The sequence below is a fragment of the Canis lupus genome, chromosome 18 (assembly GCF_048164855.1).
Source record: "Canis lupus baileyi chromosome 18, mCanLup2.hap1, whole genome shotgun sequence".
Classification (NCBI taxonomy): domain Eukaryota; kingdom Metazoa; phylum Chordata; class Mammalia; order Carnivora; family Canidae; genus Canis; species Canis lupus.
The window spans coordinates 8,298,099-8,319,922 of NC_132855.1; the positions used below are offsets into that span (position 1 = coordinate 8,298,099).

The window sequence follows — 21,824 nt, forward strand, 5'->3', positions numbered from 1 at the left end:
AAATTGTATATATTTATTATAAGAACCAAATTAAGCAAATTACATCAGTCTTCCTAATCCACTGATCAAGAGTTAATGTAATATGCCAAGAACTTGAAAACCTTTGGGCTCCTTCAAACCGAGGGAATATAGTATTTTGCTGTTGTTTGCTTTGTCCCTTAGTCTTAACCTTACAACTAATTTTTCTAGATTTGATGATATAAGGAATCAAAAAGAAATTAGTTAAGATCACATAAGGTTAAAATCTGACCCATCTGAAGCAATAGCTTTACATTTGAGAACTTAGAGATGACATGAAATCTTTGGCAGCTGTTAAATATATTTTTTAAATTCCTGTTGACTGAAGATGCAGACTTCAATGTTTTCTCCAGGGGAGTTAATGAACTGAACGGAAAATATCTCATTAATTTCTTGAGCCCCCTTGTGAGGCAAGAAAATGACATTCTCATCTAACAGCTGGAAAAACTGAAGAGCTAGTGAATGTAACTGCACTCAGTTGCAAAGGAAGTAACAGCTCCAATACAATACGCAAGGATGTAGATATGAAACAATATTGCAGACACACACATTCCCTCTCTTATTTTTAAGGAATCAATACCCGCATCTTAAAGTATGAGGATAGTTAAACCCTTGGATCTTGGCCCTATACCTTTTGGAAGAGTAAATTATTGCCTCATGGCCTGGCAGTGCAGTCACCCTTTTAATTTACTTTTAAATAGCATTTCCCTAATCCATTCAACCTAAGATCCGGCCAATCATGAATCTTCAGTAAACTTATCTAAATCTTTTTCTATAGATTTTTTAACTGTAAAATTTCAGGAAATAATAACTCTTTGCAAAGTACATTGAGACCCTAATTGGGAAGGAAAATAGAACAAATTGAATTGATTTGTAGTTGCACAAAAAAACGAACTTGACATTTCACTTAGAATTTGCAAGCCATCCTACAGTTTTGAGGTCTTCCGAATATATTTGTTTTGCAAAAAAGTGGAATGTTTCACTTGAATGGAAATGCCCTCAAGTTACTTCCAGTATTGCTGTAGGATTGATTTTTCTGGGTTAAGGGAATGTAAAAGTTAGGTGCTTTATATGTATTCTTTTTTTTTTTTAAAAAACAAATGATTATTTCTTTAAATTGGTTTAGGACATCCCAAAACAAATCAGGAAAACGGAACATCATTTCGGTGCTACCAACATAGGGCTTTGTGTAATGACTGTGACACCATGACAGTGAAGTATTCATTTTTAAGCTTTAAACGGAGAAAGCTTTACCTCTGTGTGTCCAATAGAAATACAATATGTAAATTAACCCATATTATCTGTATGCTGATTGGCTTGAGTTCCCCCGAATGTCACAATCTCACCACCCAGCAATGAGGTATTTTACTGCTGTCTGGAGATCAAATTATTACTGTAGAGAAGATCTTTATTTTTTCTGTTTCATTAACAGATTATTATAAAGCCATAAGCATGCAAGAGGAGAAGCAGACGTTTTAAACTGGGAATTAAAGAAAGCACGTCTGCTCGGTTTTTTTTTTTGTTTTTTTTTTTTTGGTCGTGGGGAGTTGTTGAAAATCTTTTTGCCATTCCCCACAAACAAAACTCTTCGGAAATGGTAAAATAAGGAAATGCATGATTCCAGAGGCATCCCTAAGCACCCAGTTGTCAGGCTCTGGGGTGTCTTGTGATATCATCGGACCTTTTGGATGGGTGTAAGTTTTATGAATTCGTTATATTCCTAGTATTTTTTTTTTCTTCCGTAAAAACAAAGGGGGAGGGAAAGGAAACTCACACACACACACACACACACACACACACACACACACCCCTGCCTTGACATTACCAATGTGCTGGTCAGCCACACTTGCAAAAAGGGAAAAAGAAAAGGCTGTTGCTCGGTGGGGTGGAACGCGAGGAATAGTCATTTGAAACTGCTGTCAGCCTGATTCTATAGTCATATTCGTTAGGGTAAAATGGATGTAAGTCCTTTTGCAGTTGTCCCCTGAACTTAGCTTCTCCCCACTTGACACACGGCTGCGTGCATTTGCGAATAGAAGCTGCCTAACAAAGACAGGGCTGCCCTAACCTGCTTTCTCCCTCCTTCCCCATTGACAAAGATTTTTTTTTTTCTTGGCTGCGCTTTTTAAAACTATATATTTAATTTCTTTCTGTCTTTTCTTTTATTTCTTTTTTTATTTCTTTTTTAATTTTTTTTAATATATATCCCCCCCCCCCCTCCCCCAGCTAACCTGCAAATGCAAAAAGGTCAGCTGGGGAAATCGCTCAAGAGGAAATCTAAAAGAAGCTTCCAAGGCTCCGGACCACCCTGGACGAGGACGGAAGGAGATGCTCGGGGAAGGCGAAGAGGGGGGGCGAGCGCCCCCGACCCCGGGGCCCCTCCGGGCGCGGCCCTAAGGGAGCGAGGAGGGGCCTGAGGTCCTGAGCCTGCGGCTGCAAGCCCCCGCTTCCAACGTGCGGAGGCAAAAGTTCAGAAGCAGCCGCAAGGGGACAAAAGCCTAATTGTGCCGGTTCGACAGCACGGGACGTGCAATCAACGCAGTCAGCTCCGGACACGCGCCGAGGCTCCCGCCGCCCGCCGAGGCTGAAGCGGGTCCCGCCGCCGCCGCCGCCGCCGCCGCCGCCGCCGCCGCCGCGGCCCCTGCGTTACTGGGGGAGACGGTGCCGCTGCGACAGGGGAGGACGCGGCGGGAGCTCAAGGAGGCTCCAGCGCGCAGGCGCCGCCGAGCCCTGCCTGGATGCTCAGTCAAGGCACTAAGGCAAAAAAAAAAATCAGCAATTTATAGAAAGAAGCAGCTCTAGTCTGTCGGGATATCCAGCACCAACAGGTAGGAGGATATACTCTCGGTTAAGTTTGGGGGGGGAGGGGGGCGCACAGGGTTGATGAAACTGCAGGTTCCTTCCTCGGCACCGAGCCCTCCCTGAGGGTTTTTTTTTTTTTTTTGGTTGTGTGTTTTTTTTTTTTTTTTGGTGGCTTTTTTTTTTTTTTTTTTTTTTTTTGCACAATAAAACTGCATAATGGAAGTGCATTCAGACAATGCATCTTCGGTAGGGCTTCTTGAGAGCTCCATTTCTGCAAAGCGTTGCAAGACTGAGGCATAGCAGGCTGCTGCGAATCGCCGGGAACTGTTCCCCCTTGCAGCACAGAAGCAATCTCTCTCCCCATCTTCGCGTATGTAATGCATGGCTCTCTCTCCCCCTCCCCCTCCTCCGCCCCACATTATAAATCCAGGGGTGGCGGATTTCAGGTTTCGTAATGTTGCATGATGTGATCGGTATTTACCCGGGGATGTACCGGTGGGGAAATTAAAATCATCGAACGCAGTTTTGCATGGGCTTCCTCCATCAGCATATTCCGGGCTAGTGAGAAGTGGCAGAGGAAACATGCTTCCTGGGAATAACAGAGGAAGCCGATTTTCCTGGTGTGGCTCTCGGGCACCCAAGAGACAGTGTGCATTTTGTTTTAAAACGAAGCCACTTGCGATTTGCAACAAAGATGATCAGTGTCAATAGGAAAGGCTTAATTGCCCAAGAAATACAGGTTCATGTTAGATTCATTTGAATCCAGGCAGCCAAGGTTTACAAATGGAAGTGCATTCATTATTCCTCTGGGTGTGTATCCCTGGCCAATATTTACATTAACCTTTTTTTTTTTTAATAATCATGTGGGTTTAAAAGAGAAAAGATTTACCAAAGAATGGGGGGGGGCGCGGGCGGGGGAGGGTGGGGAGGGCAAGACAAAAGATTAAATCACATCAAATCCTGGATAAGTTCCTATTCATTGCGAAGTCTAATGTTGAAATTATGCTTTAAGATGAATCAACAAATACTCCTCTTATGATATGCAGCATGAATAGTGGCACTTGAGTTAAAAGACATATTTTGCAAGGGCTCTTTGGATCCATAGCAGCAGCAGCAAAGCTGCCTGTAAAACACTGACAAATACTAACAGAACTCCAATAAATGTGGGTAGTCATCTCTGTCTCCTATTAGCAATCTTGTAGATTCCTTTGTAACATTAGTGATTAATTCCTGGACCGGAATATTTTATGAGCGTGGAACATTTTATTCCTTCTGTCCTAAAGGTACCCAAACAAATTTATGTTCTCCAGAATAGGGATCCTTTTTCAATTCATCTAGTTCAGAAAACTAAACCAGCCAATTTTCTGAAATCTCACACAAAAAAGACTTAACTAAAGCAAATAATATTATTGAAAATTAAAACTTTATTTGCTTCCCCACAAATGAACAGCTTTATGTTAGCACTGCCTGACATCATTACTTGTTAACTCAAGAACTGATAGCTCATTTTTTTTCCAGATATTCTGATGGCAAATCAAATGGAAGAAAAGAGGAAGCATGACTGCAGATCGCATCAATTCTCTTTGTGGATTACATTTTCAGTAAAATGTATGGATCTATCTTTTCCTTGTTCTTATATCTAGATCATGAGACTTGACTGAGGCTGTATCTTTATCCTCCATCCATCTATGGCGAACTATAGCCATGCAGCTGACAACATTTTACAAAATCTTTCTCCTCTAACAGCCTTTCTGAAACTGACTTCCTTGGGTTTCATAATAGGAGTCAGCGTGGTGGGCAACCTTCTGATCTCCATTTTGCTAGTGAAAGATAAGACCTTGCATAGAGCACCTTACTACTTCCTGTTGGATCTTTGCTGTTCAGATATCCTCAGATCTGCAATTTGTTTCCCATTTGTATTCAACTCTGTCAAAAATGGCTCTACCTGGACTTACGGGACTCTGACTTGCAAAGTGATTGCCTTTCTGGGGGTTTTGTCCTGTTTCCACACTGCTTTCATGCTCTTCTGCATCAGCGTCACCAGATACTTAGCTATCGCCCATCACCGCTTCTATACAAAGAGGCTGACCTTTTGGACGTGTCTGGCTGTCATCTGCATGGTGTGGACTCTGTCTGTGGCCATGGCATTCCCCCCAGTTTTAGATGTGGGCACTTACTCATTCATTAGGGAGGAAGATCAATGTACCTTCCAACACCGCTCCTTCAGGGCTAATGATTCCTTAGGATTTATGCTGCTCCTTGCTCTCATCCTCCTAGCCACACAGCTTGTCTACCTCAAGCTGATATTTTTTGTCCACGACCGAAGGAAAATGAAGCCAGTCCAGTTTGTAGCAGCAGTCAGCCAGAACTGGACTTTTCATGGCCCTGGAGCCAGTGGCCAGGCAGCCGCCAATTGGCTCGCAGGATTTGGAAGGGGTCCCACACCACCCACCTTGCTGGGCATCAGGCAAAATGCAAACACCACGGGCAGAAGAAGGCTCTTGGTCCTAGATGAGTTCAAAATGGAGAAAAGAATCAGCAGAATGTTCTATATAATGACTTTTCTCTTCCTAACCTTGTGGGGCCCATACCTGGTGGCCTGTTATTGGAGAGTTTTTGCAAGAGGGCCTGTAGTACCAGGGGGATTTCTAACAGCCGCTGTCTGGATGAGTTTTGCCCAAGCAGGAATCAATCCTTTTGTCTGCATTTTCTCCAACAGGGAGCTGAGGCGCTGTTTCAGCACAACCCTCCTTTACTGCAGAAAATCCAGGTTACCAAGGGAACCTTACTGTGTTATATGAAGGAGCATCTGGAAATCTTTAGCCTTGTGAAACACTAACCTTCTCTGCTAAGCAATCGTGGCCTGTAGCCATATCTTGAGAAGAAAATCAAGAATGGGATCAGCGGTTATAAGGATTTGGGCAACATTCTGCAGTCTTTGCAATAGTTCACCTATAATCCTATTTTAAATCTCAGAGTGATCCTGCTGACTGCCGGCGAAGGTTTGTAATTAAGAAAGGACTTGAACCACTGCCCTAAGTTTCTTTATGTGGTTGAAAACTAGATAATGAAAGTAGCAGGTGCTAAGTATCAGTGCTAAATGCTGTGTATATCACTACTTATGAAAAAAAAAACCATCAAAAAAACAATTAGCATTGGACATCTTAATAAATTAAGTTGACATGAGGTAAATGTGTTGATAAAAACTAATTTTAGAAGTTTGAAGACTTTAAAACATTTCATACTATTATTGTTTTGCAAAGACTAAAATATTTGGGGACTTAAAGTACTGTAATCCACTAAAGACGTGCCATGAATTATTGGATTATCACACTTTTAAAAATTTGCCTTGTAAGTTTTGGGGAGCATTCCAAAGCAGTCTATTGGTTCCAATTAGGGTTTACTCTCTCTCTTTTTTTTTTGTATTAATACATTACTATTTCTAAATACCACTTTCCTTACCTACTAGTGAAATTGCTAGCATTGAACTGTATTATGTGGTTTTTGTTGATTTGGTATAAAGTTTTTCCAATTCATTTATATTTTACAAATGCTAGATATTGGTCTGGGAGGCAACATTAATGGTACCAACTGGTCATAATTGAGCAGTTCTAATAATGCAGAATAAACACATGTTGCCTTAAAGGGTTATCTAGTATCTTTCATCTTATTTAGCATTGGAGCAAATAGTCAAGGGAAATCGAATTAGTAACTGGTCATGGTCATGCATCTGGAAGTGCATGGACGATCATTTAATATTCTTTTTCCTTTTTCCTCACATGATTTGAAAATTAAGGTGCACATCACCGGGATAATGAGATTTTCATCTGAGGTGTGCTACCCATTCTAGTGTGTTCTAAGAAGCAGGCAGTTGATATGTTTATATTTTAAATCAGCTGTCAAAGGGAGACCACAGCCTTAGTATGACATCCTGCACAATTTGTGAAGCATTTATTCTACCGAAGGCACAGTCTTGTTTATACTTTCTGCACATTCAGTGTATTGGTCGTTTAAATTATTTCAGTTTTAACTTGTGAAAGCTTATAATATGATTTCTGGTATTTTAGAAATACATTAGAGTCTGTGAGTCTCATTCTTTAAGATACAGATGTGTGAATTTCAATATAAAGTTGCATTTGCCAAAATTTACCCGTGTAGCCTGTTACTTTTCTTGGAATAAATTTTACATTTTTGGCAATTAACAATTTCTTTTGACCTGGGAGGCAAGCACAAACTAGGAAGACTAGCCTTATTGTGGTTTTACTTTCTGAGTTTTGTAGCTACTATATTTTGGAACTGGACATGCACGAATGATAGGGAGATTAAAGCTGATAAACTGACAAATAATACTATCTACAAAAGCATTATTTGGTAGCTTATCATAATTATCCATTTATTCTTACAAGCCAGGAATGTTTAGAGATTTATACCTACTTAGTTGATTGGTTTGGAATTTTAATATTAATATCACATTTTATTTTGGAGCATAGCAGAAATTTTGGGTTCTAACTATATAACGTCTAAGAGAAATGATTAATAACATTATGAAGAACCAGAAAAGTTATTGTCTTTGTTTTTCATTGTTTCCATTTGTTTTCTGTTTTTGTTCTGTTTTGTTTGGTTTGGTACTTGAAAAATAAGATTAGGAATCTAATGGAACAGAATTCTTTATTGCTACAGTACTTCTGTAAAGAGAATATCAATATAAATATAAATAAGGAAAAATAAATCACTGGAATGTGTCAATGATATATGCAACTATTCAGTTTTGCTCATATAAGGACAGCTCAAGCCATGATTTAGTGAGCACTGTGTTTGACCTCATTTTACTTTATACCAAAGTTGATTGGATCTGAGACAAAGTTTAATGTACAATAGGAGTTGAATCTAGCAATAAAGGCCCTTTGTTGGTACTAAAATCATTATCCAAAATGCAATAATGGAAATGTTATCAAAAGATATTCTGATAACATTATGTTTCCAACTCAAAAAAATTTATAAGAGAGGCATAATTACAATGATTATAGAGAACTTTGCTTAGAGGTTCAGATATCACCAGCAATCAGTGAAACATTCAGCAATTGTCTTGCAGCCAGGGAGATCAGGTATGATCAATGTCTACAACATAGACAAGAAAACTGAGGCATAAAGGTGGAGAATTGAGTCAAGAGCAGGAGCCAGGAGAGATTGCCTGACTCCACCTAGCTATTTGGAATAACAGATTCCAACAGCTTTGGTAAGTGATCAGTGAGTAATGCAGAACTGTAGTGACTTTTATTTAAGCCTATTTTCAACTAACTTGGCATTTCAGGTCAAGAGGCAAGCAGTGGGTGAGATACATCTCCAGTTAATCGATGCCATTTGTAAGTCAATAAGTAATGGTAGCAATCATATAAAAGTCTGCTTCCGTGTCTTAATGACCCAATCACATTATCTATTTTGGCACCCATTCCAAAATTCAGTATTTAAAAATGGTAACTAATTCAACTTGAAAGTGTTACTAATTTTCAACCCCTGAAAATATCCCCACTGGTGAGTCCAACATCCCTGTGAGAGAGACCCATTACCAATAATAATGTGTCCCTCCTGGACTAATTACATCTGAGCTGAACAGTCTTTAAATTGTTTTCCTTAATAGTGGTGATATGTTTGCATGGATGTGTCTATACTACCTCATCTGGTTTCTTTGGTGCACAGTGGATTTCTCTGTGAGATGCCTGGCTGGACGTAGGCATTCAGTCTGTCACTGTGGAATCCTATGCAGATATTAACTGAGGCCAAAGGAGGTGAGTAACTTGCCTGGTTTCCCACAGAGGCCCCATATAAATAACCTAAAATTAACCATAGTAATTAGAAAAAAAATATGTGTAAGACAACCTACTGACTGAATCACCTTCTTCAAGTATTAGCTGGTTGGATTTCAGCACCAGCATTTTTCAGAGGATAGCTGATTTGTTATTGCTAACACGTGGATATAGCCCACTTGTCCATTTACCTCTACTTTCATGACTGCTACCTGAATGTTTATTTATTTATTCATTAAACAAATAGATATTGGGTGCCAGGTTTCGTGCTGGGAGCAGAGTGGAAAACAAGACAGAGCAGTCTCTCACGAAGATTTCTTAGTCTGGTGGGAACGACAATTAAATATGTAGTAGCAATGAGTTACAAGTGTTGAGATAGTAAGCATTTCTAAGATGGACTTGGTATTAATGGCCATAAATGGACTGTTCTCCATTTTTCCTTCGGTGCCTTCCCTCATCTTTTCCCAGTACTCCTCGGCATCTTTTATATATCATATTGCCTCAATTCAGAAGGAACATGCTGTTCTGCTCGCACTTCATTTAGATGAATCACCATGTTACATTTGGGAACCCGGGTTCCCATGTTGTGAATGCTATACACAAAATAACAGTGAAATCTGAGTGTTAAAGTGACCCCCCCTCCATGTCCTCAATGTCCACTTCCACATGAGAGATAATTCAGTTCCTTCAAGAAACATGGAGGTGTCTTTCCTTACATACACACACCTTATAAGGTAGCATGAGAATGCCTGGGTAAAGTGTCATCAAAGAAGGCACTAAGAAGCCAGCTCCTCGGTCTCTCCCATGGTGCTCAAGCAAAGATGGGAGGGAATAATCTGCAGAACAGGGTACATATCTTTTATTGCTAAAGCACGCCACTGCAAAGTTGACAATGCCCCTTGTTGTAGATACTGTGAAACTCCCCAACCCCATAATTTGAAAAGTTTGGCCTCCAAAATGTATTTCTATTGCAAATAGGATTAAGCATCTTTACAGTTATAGAGACATATTTCTTTTCAGCTGAGCCATGTAATAATAGTGAGTTGTGTTGCAACGGGGGTTACTGTAGGACGGTTTGTAAACAACCAAAACTTCACTTCTGTGTATTCACCATTAGATAAGTTTACTTTGTTCCATTTTTTAAGATTTTATTCCACATTGTTATCCAAACAAAAACCAGTTTATATTAATTCCATATTAAAAAGAAAAGAAAGAAAATAAGATGATAAATGTTAATGTTTCAAATACTGGTTAAACACATTAATTAAAGTAGATGGTTGCCAGAATTGTGGGTTATTTACAATTCCAAAACCTTGTGAGTTCGTTTTCCTATGTAAAAATACATCATTTTCATGTTTGTTAATATTCTCTTCTAAATGTTTTGAATGGAAATTGAAGGGTCTACTAGGATACTTGTTTATTGCTGACTTTTTTTTTATTGTTGGTCTCAAATCTGCGCATGCTAGTATTCTGTGACTTCCCCAATTCCCTCAGAGACTCTTTTTTACACCATATTAAAATGATAGAATTGCTTCATTTTTAGGCATATGCTCATAATTAGTCTAAATAGTGGTTAAAATTAAGATATCATTTGTAGATGACCGGATTATTTTTTGCCATTAGTCAAACAAATAAGTTAAAGGGTTATTGAGAACTTGAGCAACAGAGGGAAGATTTGGGTTTTTTTTTTTTTTTGGCCAACTGTTTGCCTTATACTGCAACATAACGAGTTCTAAAAAATATATTAAGACCAAGAGGCTTTAACTTTATAAAAGGATTATATAAATAAGACCTGGTTTTTAAAATGGAGATGGAGCTTTTATATCATCTTTTGCCAAAGGGGTGATGTCCATTAGTTGCTCAAACCCTTAGGATTAAAAGGCTTTTAAAGCCAGTTTTCCTCCCACCAGATCAGACAGTTATACAAGGGCTGGAGTCCTATAAAAGCTCTAGAAGAAAGCAAAGAGAATGTGTTTACCTCTGAGTGATTGTAGAAAAAGCCCTCAAGGAGCCACAGGTGGTTTGGGGTTTGGAATTATTCACGCTTGACATTCACAACCAGCCCCTCGTTCCTTCTGGTGCCACTGGACGACATCATCCTCGAAATGACACAGGTTTTCAAGCTTGGCTTCGAGGCAGAGGGCAGTCCCTCTTTTTTCCCTCTGTGTGTTTGGAAAACAATAGATTCTTGACACAAATATCAAAACATATTGTAATGCTCCTCTTGCTTTATGGGGTTTTGAATAGATAATAAAATAACGTCTAACGTATATGGGTATTCAAGATCATGGGATGAGGAAGTAAGTTATTATAATACTTGGAAAAAGTTATTATAAGATTAAAAAACCTTAAAGCTGAATTGACGGTCAAGCTTCAACTAGCTAAAAGTTAATTGTTTCTTTTCACAACTTTAAGAAAGCAAAAATCTGAGTAGATGAAGGGTTTGTGTACTTCTCATTCATGAGCGAGAGCGGTGGCAGATTGAATCGAGAGAATTCATTTTCTCCAGAGTAAAGAGGAATTTGGGTAATTTTTAGTAAGCATTTTCGTTAGACATAATTCAATTCAACAATCGTTTATTGTATGCCTATTGCATGTATGATCTTGGGCAAGTTACTTAACTTTTCTAGGCTTCATCAAGAAAAAGGAGATGATAGTACAAACTTCCTGGGGTTATTGTGAAGCCCTTAGGAGAGAGTCTGGCATGTTAAATAAATTTTACTTTTTACTGGCTCTCTCATAGTTCACCATCTAGCAGCAGAGATACAAACAAATTATGAGACAATGTGATAAGTGCTGTGAGAGATTAGCGTTAAAGAAACACCGACAAGCAATTAACTCTGTGAAGATGGCAGAAGGAAGGTGAGACAGAAAAGGTGGCAATTGAACTCAGTCTTGAAGGATCATTTTAATTTCATCCGCCTGACAAAGTTGGGAAAGCCATTTCAGACAGAGGAAATAATAAGATGAGCAAAAGTCAAAGAGAATCTAAAGCTCCCGATGTGTTCCACATAGGAATTCACGCATTAGAGAAGTTTCATGTTGTGTGGCTGGAGCTCAGGACTCTGCAAGGGGAGGGCCAATGTGGTGCAGAGATTAAAAAGCACAAGACTTGAAAGTTTAAGTCCTTTTTCTGCCCTTTACTAGCTTTATGATTTTGAACAAGTTCATTAGGCACTTTGAGTCTCAATTTGTTTATCTGCCGTGGCAGGGGTGAGGGTGGTAAGTAGTAGCAACTATCACTTTATAAGAATTGCTTAAAGATTAAATGAGATAGTATAATAAAGTATATAAAACAGGGGTGCCCGTCTGGCTCAATCGGTGGAGAGCGAGACTCTTGATCTCAGAGTTGTGAATTCAAGCCTCCCATTGGGTATAGAGATTACTTAAGAATAAAATCTTTAAAACAATGGCTAAAGTAATATTAACCATTATTAAATACTTATTAGGTGCCAAAGTTTGTTCTAAACGCCTTTCGTATATTAACTCATTTGGTTATCACAATGAGTAGATGCTATTATTATCTGTATTTTACAAACAAAGAAACTGAAGCCCAGAGAAGTTGAGCAACTTACATAGATTAATAATACGCAAACACGGACGCAAAGCACTTCGCGTGGTACCCAGGCCTGAGCGAGCATTCAATAAAGGTTTGGCTATTGTTGCTGCTGCTGCTGCTGCTGTTGATTTTCACACAATAACTGGGAAAGTTAGAGATTGACCAACGGGAGCTGAAGTGACATGGACACAGAGCTGCAGCCTCAGGCTGTGGTTTTACCTTGCCCTTCTCCCCACTTACCCACCAAGAATTTAAAGGCAGCCAAGAACAGCAGTCGCTTGCTTTCAGAGGTCATATTATTGCGAAAATAGGAAAATCCATCTAATCTTTCAAACGACTCTTTAGAAGGACGTTGCTCAAATTGCGTCACTCAAATTTTCAAAGTGGGCTACACAATTCATGCTGCGTGGAGAATTTCTCCTAGATCTGGCTCATATTCTTCAGTCCTAAATCGGTTTTATCCCAGTCTACGTAAGGAGAGGTTTTCTAGTGGACAATTGGGCTGAGCAAGAGCCTTTTGTGGAGGCTTCCTGTCAAATCTCCCTTTAAAGATCCACCTTTCAGGATCACCATTCCCAGCCATTTTCCAACTATGGACATATATTTCCCTACTCTGCAATCCTTCCAGGGGCTTCTGTAGCCTCTGCATTCATAGCTCTACAATGGCAGGAGTTCCTCATAAATCCTGTTTGCCTGGCATTCATGCATCCACATGGTCCTCACACTTCTCTAACTATAGACTCATACTCAGTGGTTTACACACCTGGCCATCTTCACTGCATTTTTTTTTAAAGCTGTTGCTTTGCCTATTTGAACCCCCTGCCCCCATTCATCCCAATTGAGCTCTAGTCTTTTTATCTGACCTCTTTCTTTACCAGTAATTGTACCAAAGTGATTTCATCTACTAAAGCGACAGCTGCTGTCATCCCCCCACTCCAGTTTGGTGGTGTTTGTAGTCTCAGTAAACACAGTTTTTATTTAATTATCCTGTGTAGCATGAAAAAAAGGTGCCAGCCTGGGTGTCAGGAGCCAAGCTGCTGACCAGCTACAGGCTGCTGTCAATTCACTTGACCTCTTAGTTCCCTCAACTGTATAATGAAGGGGTTGATCTCTAAAATTTCTCCAGCTTGGAAAAATCTATGGTTTGTCCATCTGGGTCGCTGATGCCCTAAGGACATTAATGACATGGTTATTTCTAACAAACATAGCTTCCCCACGGCTGACACTGGTCCACTGAGAGCCACTTCCTGTGTACAATATTTCAACTAACTAGGATCTTACCTAAGCAGTGTGGACCCAACCTGATCCCAGCTTGTTGACATCAACACTAGAGAATATCTATAGCATATTAAAGTACTTTTTCACTGGGCTCTTGCTTTATTCATGTGCTAACTTCGTAATAGCACTTTTAATTTTAATAAGACATACTTGATGCTCCACTTCCATTTCAAATGATCAAATTATAGATATTTGTGCCGTATTATTCCTTTTTATGTTCTATTCTCAATTATAAATAATTCATGGATTTTTTTTTTCCAGAGGGCACCGAATTTATTTCAAGTTCCTGTAGCAAATATATGAAACATAAAATTTTGGAAGATATTTTAGTATCTCCACAGTTGGCAATTATAGAATGATCCATCTTTGAATAGGTATTTAAGAAGCACCTACTGTGTACTAGGAGTTGTACTGGGTGCTTAATAAATCTTGTTATTGAATCTGGTTTGGCTGAGGTTTTAAAGACTTGCAAAATGAACACAAATCTAGTTTTCTTTTTAGAGTTGTTTTTGTTATGCCTTATGAGCATGAAGACATTGGTTTTTAAATTCCACCCAGTACAAAAGTGTTTTCCTATTATTGTTAATCACACCCTACGCTTAGATTTAAATGGCTATAATTAATGGTGCATTTTTTATTTATAATTTCTGATTTGCAGCAATAAAACTAGTTACCATAAAACACCCTTTTAAAATATATTTTGAGTCTGGTGGCTTGTTGACTTTTAAGAGCATGAACTAGAAAAATAATATCCTTAATATGGTAGTAAATTTTTAGCTACTGATAAAGAGTTTGGTTGGTGATGTGGGGAAAATATTCATGCATCCTAGAATTTACAATTCAAGGAAACAAATGTTCCTGTGTCTACGTGGCCCTGATACACTCACAGTGCATTGGGAATTCTGTACAATTATTGCATCAGTGCTTTTAGATATGATGCCACTCAGTTCCCTGATGCAGAAAGAACCTGTGTTCTTCTCAGTGGTGTTATTATTTATTATGCCTGGAAGGTCTTGAGCATTTTCTACAGTGCCAGAGCTCTAGTGCTTTGTATTTTCATCATGGGCATGAGATAATGTCATTTTCAAGAAGAAAAAATGAGAGAGAAAGACATTTTCTTGTATACTGAGTTTTGCTGAAAACTATTTGCTTTCTGTTGTAATTTTAAGACAAACTTAAATTGTATGCACATGATAAAGCATCTTCATACATAATATTCAACTAAGAACTATTCTATTTTCAGCCAACTAAAACTATACTTTTATTGATAATAATGATCAACTATAGTGTTCATTATAATGTAGAGAGAAGAAATATAAAGGAAATCACAGACTTAACTTCCTTCTTAGATGTTTCTGTAGACAGAAAACAACTAAATACGTTTCTTCATTAGTAGCAGAAATCAAGATGTAGCAGGACACATGTATGTAATGACCAAAGGGAAGCCACATAAAGAAATGAGAGGGAATGGTAAGGTGGTTTCCGTGATGGAAACAAGTGATACCAGAAAGAAATTTCATTAGTAGGAAGGTTTAAAAAGTTTGAAAGTAATAGGAAGAAAGAATGGGGCTAATATTTTAAGTGGTCTAGAAATTGGCCCCACTGTTTAAGAGCCTGCAGTGTCTCTCTATTGTGTACGTAGGATCAAATTCAAAGGTCTTAATTAAGACTTTTCATGATACAGCAATGTTCTCACCTATCCATATTTTTCTCATTCTTTTCCATTTTTCCATTCCTTATCAATGCCACATAAATACACACACAGACACCTCTCCCAATATACAGGCACATACTTCCACTGCAGGCTATCCAAGTCAATCCATAGGTCCACTCAAGTTTCACCTTTGATCACTCTGACCCATATTAATTTCTCAATTCTCTGCATATCTCAATTATATTTAATCTGTGTGGTTTTACTTGAGATAACAGTGTTCTCTGACCGCTTCAGATTTATCTAGTAAGATTGTAAGCTCATGGGCTTTGTGATCTACCTATTTTCTACCCCTATAAAGAATCCTATATTACTAATATGCAAAAATAAAATGCTTAAAAAGTAGAAATATTATTTATATAAAAAAATAGAAAAGCAAAAATAGTAATTTTAGAAATTTTTTTATTAGAAATCTCTTTGTCCTGGTCCAAGTTGAAATGTTAATTCAAATGTTATTTCCAAAATAAGAAGAGAGAGAGAGAGAGAATCTATAATCAAAATCTAGATCATCTTGCCCTTTCCTTTGTAAACGAATAATATACTACTAATCTTCTAAAAGTCAATGAACTTTAAAGTTGTCTTTAGTGGTGATGAATTTTGATCTATTCACACTTTCTTACTTGTCTTCCTTGTGATCAGTTTCACACAATTGGTCATATGACCAGAAGGCTATGTAATGTTTTATTTGTATAGCTTCACAATTTTAATATAAACATGCTAAGCAATATTGAACCTATGTCTGCACATATTTTTAAAGATTTTATTTATTTGAGAGAAAGCATGGTGCGTATGCACAGGAGTTGGGAGTGTTGCACAGAGGGAGAGGAACAGGGAGAAGCAGACTCCCTGCTAAGTAGGTAGCCTTACGCGGGGGGGGGGGGGGGGTGTTCCATCCCAGGACCCTGTGATCTTGATCCAAGCCAAAGGCAGACACTTAACCAACTGAGCCACCCAGGCGTCCCTATATCTGCAAATTTTTGAAGACATTTTTGTTTTGGAATATTCTTCACATGACAATATTTACAGTGGAGCATATTGTATTAATCAAGAATATCTCTTAATCTATGCTTCAGTAAGGACTTAAATTAGAATCTGATAGATAACTCATCACAACTTTAAAAACATCATTTGGAAATTAGTTAAAGTGTAGTGAAATTTTTTTTAAAAAATACACTAATCTAATGCATTTTACATCACTCAGAATAGGATCAAAAACAAGAGTTAGGTTTATCAAGTACAAATAAATACTGTTTTAACATTGGTACACTTCCTCAATAATTAAAATAAATTTGTAAAATATCCTAGAGTAACCTAATTTTTATCAGATTATTCAAATACAGTGATTATAAATCTTTCTGAACTACCACTAAGAATATAACCCCATAATTTTATTTCTATTTTTTATGTGCTAAGAATGTTAACCTAATAGCAACTGAATGTTTAATGTATATTCAAGTATACTTTAGGATAATTTTGTTTCATTTCAAATGTATAATAGGCTCTTAACAATAACAGAAATGTTGTTGAATGTGGTGTATGAGGGCACCTATTTTGTTAAATTATTGCTATCATGATCATAGTTATTTTAAGTCAAAATAAATGAGGACAATTTATGTGTCAGTTGGACATGGGAGTAAGAGAGCCTTTAAATATCATTCGTTTCTCAGAGAAATTAATGCTCTGGGTATTTATCAGTGATAAATAAAACTGAATGACAAAATTTTTGGTTTATAATTATTTAGGAAAAAGAAAAATTTGGCATATGTCTACATAACCCATTTCTACAGCTCATACTTAAAAAAAACTGAAACCTTTAGTTTAAAAGTTCTTTTGAGAGTTAAATAATTCTAAAAATCAGAGACAAATAATTATAACCCCTTATTTTGCTAACTCAGAATGACTTAAAGTTATGTCTTTCTCTTTTCAGCTAACCAAACGTGGCTTGTAGTTTATTTCTTAAGAAGGCATCATAAAAAAGAATGTTTTAATTATATGTCAGTTTTCAAGAGAACTCATTCATTTACTCATTCATTAACAAATACTTATGCACCACCTACTATGTTCCACTGTAGATATTTGATACAAAGATATAATAGTGAATAAAACACAGTATCTGTTTCATATAGACCACTTTTTAATAAATATGTAGTTTTTATACATGTTTTGCTAATCTGGAAAATTGATTATCTCAACTCCAGAAAAAATTTTACCCACTTAAAAAGTATTGCCATAACTAATGTTTTCACCCTTACTTTTAAATGTTAATGATTAAAGAAAATGAAATCATCCCACAGATTCATACCTGAAGCAGCTTATTTCCCAAATCAGGAAAGCAAATGCTCCCATCCTACTAGAAAGCATTGAATTCTAGGTACCTTAACTTCAGCAAAAGATCAGTTCTATCATAAAATGGCATTTCATAGATAACAGGCACTGCTGGGGGAATGAGACCATTAACTTCTGAGCTTATAGCAGTTCCCAACAGGGGGTATATGATTTCTGGGCAGTGATTCAGTGAAGTCATTTTGCTGGCCAGCTCCCCAGGCTTCCTGGTAAAAGTCAAGTTTCAGCAATATAGCAAGAATATTCATCTATCATGAATGTGTGATTTTGGTATATTCTATACTTAGTAGGAAAGAAATGAATTATTACTGATTTGATTAGCATTGGTTTTTAAGTTGCAAGGACAGCTGCCACAAAATGGAGGACAGCATGGGTTTCTTTTTTTGCCTTAGAAATATCTACCCCAAAGCCACCTTTTCCATAAATATGGGAAGTGCTGGACAAGCCTAGGAGAAGAACAGACCTGTGGCTGGAATGAATTCACTGAGAATGGTGTTATAGCACAATGGGCTGGGAAGGCTGAGAGTGATCCACTGGTGGCTTTGGTCCTACTCGGCAGTCAAGTGAGTTTTCATTTTGAAACTTGAACAAGCCAACACTGCAGTGGGAGTAAGATGAGGGAGAAACTAGCCTCTTTGGAAAGCAGAAAAAATTTATCAACAGCTGTTATTTCTCTAGGACTAGCTCGACCTCTCCATTCCACAATTCACCTGCCATCCTTTCATAAAAGGGCTAAAGGCTAATATTAGCCTGACTCCATCACATCAATGCCAAACACATCAGCAATAATAAGCAATGCTTTTTGGGTCAAGAGATTCAAGTGACTGTTTTGAATGACTATGACCAATTCCGACATTTCTCTATTGATTTTGCTTTTAAAAAGAATTGCATGCTTCTAAATTTATATTGCTTTCACTTTAAATTTCTATATTATTTGAAAACTACTAGTGAGCATTATTTCTGAGAAATTCAGATACAGTTACACTGCATTCACTTTAAAAGATGGCAAATGAAAAATGCATTTTCTGTTTCCTCATCATCATTGTACAGATTTAAAATTGTAGGTGCTTCCTCACTGTAAGGGGTATGCCATAAAATTAAGATTTTCCAGGTTATTGTAGTATAAGGGATTTTAATAAATTCATTTGTGAGTAGATGCCCCCAGAAGGGAAAATGAGGGGCCACAAGACCAAGGCTTCTCACCCCACATTGCCCTCAGGAGCCCAAAGACTCAGTCTCATGCACCCATCAAAGTAATAGAAGAAAAACCACAAAACAAAGGTCGTGATTCCTGCTGACGAAATAAATGGCACCGTGGGATGAATAATACAAACAGCTATTTTAAGTCTATGAAATAAAAAGGCATTTCTAAAGAGTAAATACCACATCAGGGATAAGTTAATAGGAAAAGGGAGTCTGAAAGGCTCTGAAGACAGACCTAATCGTGTCTAAGCTTATGAGTCTGATGAATATTCGCAGGCAATAATACCACAACAGATTGAATTCTTATTATAGCACATCACATTGTTTCACTGAAATAAAACGAATTACAAAGTCTGGATAGAGTGACATTTCAGGGGAGCAGGAAGGGTTTTGTTGGTCATCCTGAAAGCCTTCCCTGAGAGTATTTATGTCTTCCAGTTTCTGTATGTTATCAATTGACAGTAAGTCACTGGTTTGCCTATTAACATAGAACAAAAATTTCCATGGGGCAAAAATGTTAACCTATTCATAGATACTATGTGGCCAAAACAATGTATGTTTATTATTTATACTTTTTACTTTTAAATTGACTAGATTGGTATATTTTAGAAATAATCAGAATAGGTCTTTTAAAATATGACAAAAAGTGCAGTTCTATAGATCAGAAGACATGAATTCTAATTTGGATGCTGCCACTAGCACATTACACATATAAAGCCTTCCATGTATAGATAGGAACTTTATTTTTATTTTATTTTATTTTTTTAGAGAGAGTGTATATGAGTGGTGGGTAGGAACAGAGGGAGAGAGAGAAAGAGAATCTCAAGCAAGCTCCACACTGAGTGTAGAGCCAGACCCCAGGCTCAATTTCATCACCCTGAGATCATGACCTGAGCTGAAATCAAGAGTCAGATGCTTAACCGACAGAGCCATCCAGGCACCCATAGAAAGGAATATATATATACATATTCTGAAAGTTATACAAGCTATAAAGTGACTGAGGAGAAAATATTCTTTATACTAGGAAGAAAGATAATAAATCATGTCACTTTGATGCTTTTAAGGAGATAGGTAGAGAATGACTGAAATAACATATCCGATGGATGGGACATGTGACACATCCAGATTCAGATCCCATGGGGACTTGGGTGGTGGGAGCCAGTTAGTATTTTATTTACGGTTGTAGTAACCAATAGTGGCAGAAACTAACAATGAACAATGAAAGCTCAAGAGAGTTTAGATAACTTAGAAATAATTGCAGCTTTATATGGGACTTGCAGCTTAAAATCAATCAAATCAAATCTCTCAGGTACCTCAGACTCAACATGTACAAAACTGAGCTGCTCATTTCTTACCCAGACTTGCTCTTTCTTCTGAATTCTCTATAATAATCTTGCTGTATTTATCTTTCTCACCTTTGATTATCAATTGATCTCATAAAATTTCTCTATCTCCATCCCCTGTTCTAGCTTCCTACTCATGAATCAGAAGACTAGAAAGGAAGCTTTGTACTAAAATATAAGCCCCATGACCTGAAGAATTTGTCTTTTTTTACTGCTATATCCTCTATGCCAAGAAGCGTTTTGGGCACACATAAAATATATGATAAATATTTTTGGAATAACTGGATTCAGATACGAGTTTGCCTTTTACTTATTTTACTTGCCTTTAAGATGACTCCTCTGAGTCTCAGCTAGACATTTGCCCTGTGGGACTTTAGTGCTCAACTCTAGTCCCTATTACAACCAGTCAGAATCGCCCATGAGAGCCTGGGGCCCTCTAGTCTCTTCCATCCACCTTTTAACCCCCTAAACTCAGCATAGTGCCTGGCACAGGGTCAATATGTATTTGTTGAATGAATAAATAAATGGATGCATCAAAGTCTATCTCCTCCATCTCTCTGGCTCAAGCAATCTCATTGCTCACATGAGTCACAACAGAAGCTTTCTAACTATATGGACCCTTTCTAGAATGGCCATCCTTCCAGACTATTTTCTGCACTTCAGCCAAAATGAGCTTTCTAAAACCAAACTTGAGAATGTGTCTGCCCTATTAAAAACCCTTGAATGGCTCCCTAATGCTTTGGATAAAGCCTAAATTCCTTGATGTATCTTATAAAGCTACTTTTAACCTAGTTCTTTCACCTAATCTACTTTCAAGCCCTATTTACACTCCATTCTCCAGCCATGCCAAATGTTCCCTGTTACCATGAGCAAGTCATGCCTTCTCTTTACCAGAGCTTTTCTAATTGCTTTGGCCTAGATCACTGACTTCCAACCACCCCTCTTTCTTGGTTAAGACATTTCTCCTACCAAGAAGACATCCCTGACCCCTCAAGTCTAGATTAAGTATGAATCCTATGTGCTTCCTTTGCTGTGGAAATTTTTAGCACACAGTATTTTGTTTATGTATTTCCCCATCTTCTCCTCTTGACTATTAGATTTATAAAGACAACTATTGCATCTGTCTAACTCACCACTAACTTCCACAGAAGCTACTACAGTGCCTGGCATATGATAGATCCACAGAATATTGGTTGGATATTCTATTGGTTGGATAAATTTTCCCCCATCAGTTCAGAATAGCTTATCAAATTAATTCATCGTCCTTTTGGATGGCACGGGAACCCGAATGTGAAAAAAAAGGAAATAAAGGAGAGGTAAGTTTCAGGAGGAGGAAAGAGTTGAGCATTTGTTTAAAAGCAAAAAGTTCTGAATTAAAAGTAGCGTCAATCAGATGCAAGTAAGAGGACAAGCTCGGAGGGGAGAGAGGGGTCAGTGGCCATGGGATATGGCTCCAATAACCATAGCAGGATAGTGCAGACTGAACATTGCTGGTGACTTCAAATTGAGCCTGCCCAGTAAGAAATGGGAGACTTTGGGATTAGATCTAGTTGTCAGTTCTGGGAAGAAGTCCAACACAGAGGTGAAAGAAAGGATGACAATAGTTAATAATAGGTATTTGTTGAATGAATGAATAAATAAATGGATAGATGGATGAGTGCAGATTCCCTCCAATATTCTGGATAATGCACTCAGCTTCTGGGAGGCCCACAAGACAGTAATACAATTTCCCAATGGAAAAACTGGCTTGACAGTAAAGAAGT

At 37.9% G+C, this 21,824-nt stretch overlaps 1 protein-coding gene across 2 annotated transcripts; it reads left to right on the forward strand.

Moving 5' to 3' along the window:
- Positions 1–2,652: 2,652 nt before the first annotated feature.
- Positions 2,653–6,969, forward strand: GPR85 (G protein-coupled receptor 85). Of its 2 annotated transcripts, XM_072783414.1 has the most exons (3): positions 2,653–2,846; positions 3,071–3,190; positions 4,339–6,969. In XM_072783414.1, the coding sequence occupies exon 3, from the start codon at positions 4,509–4,511 to the stop codon at positions 5,619–5,621; it is 1,113 nt and encodes a 370-aa protein (XP_072639515.1). In that variant the 5' UTR covers positions 2,653–2,846; positions 3,071–3,190; positions 4,339–4,508; the 3' UTR covers positions 5,622–6,969. The 2 variants fall into 2 exon arrangements, with proteins under 2 accessions (XP_072639515.1, XP_072639514.1); XM_072783413.1 differs by lacking the exon at positions 3,071–3,190.
- Positions 6,970–21,824: the final 14,855 nt, after the last annotated feature.

Coding starts and splice junctions, on each gene's coding strand:
- GPR85 (XM_072783414.1), top strand. CDS start 4,509: ATGGCGAACTATAGCCATGCAGCTGACAACATTTTACAAAATCTTTCT.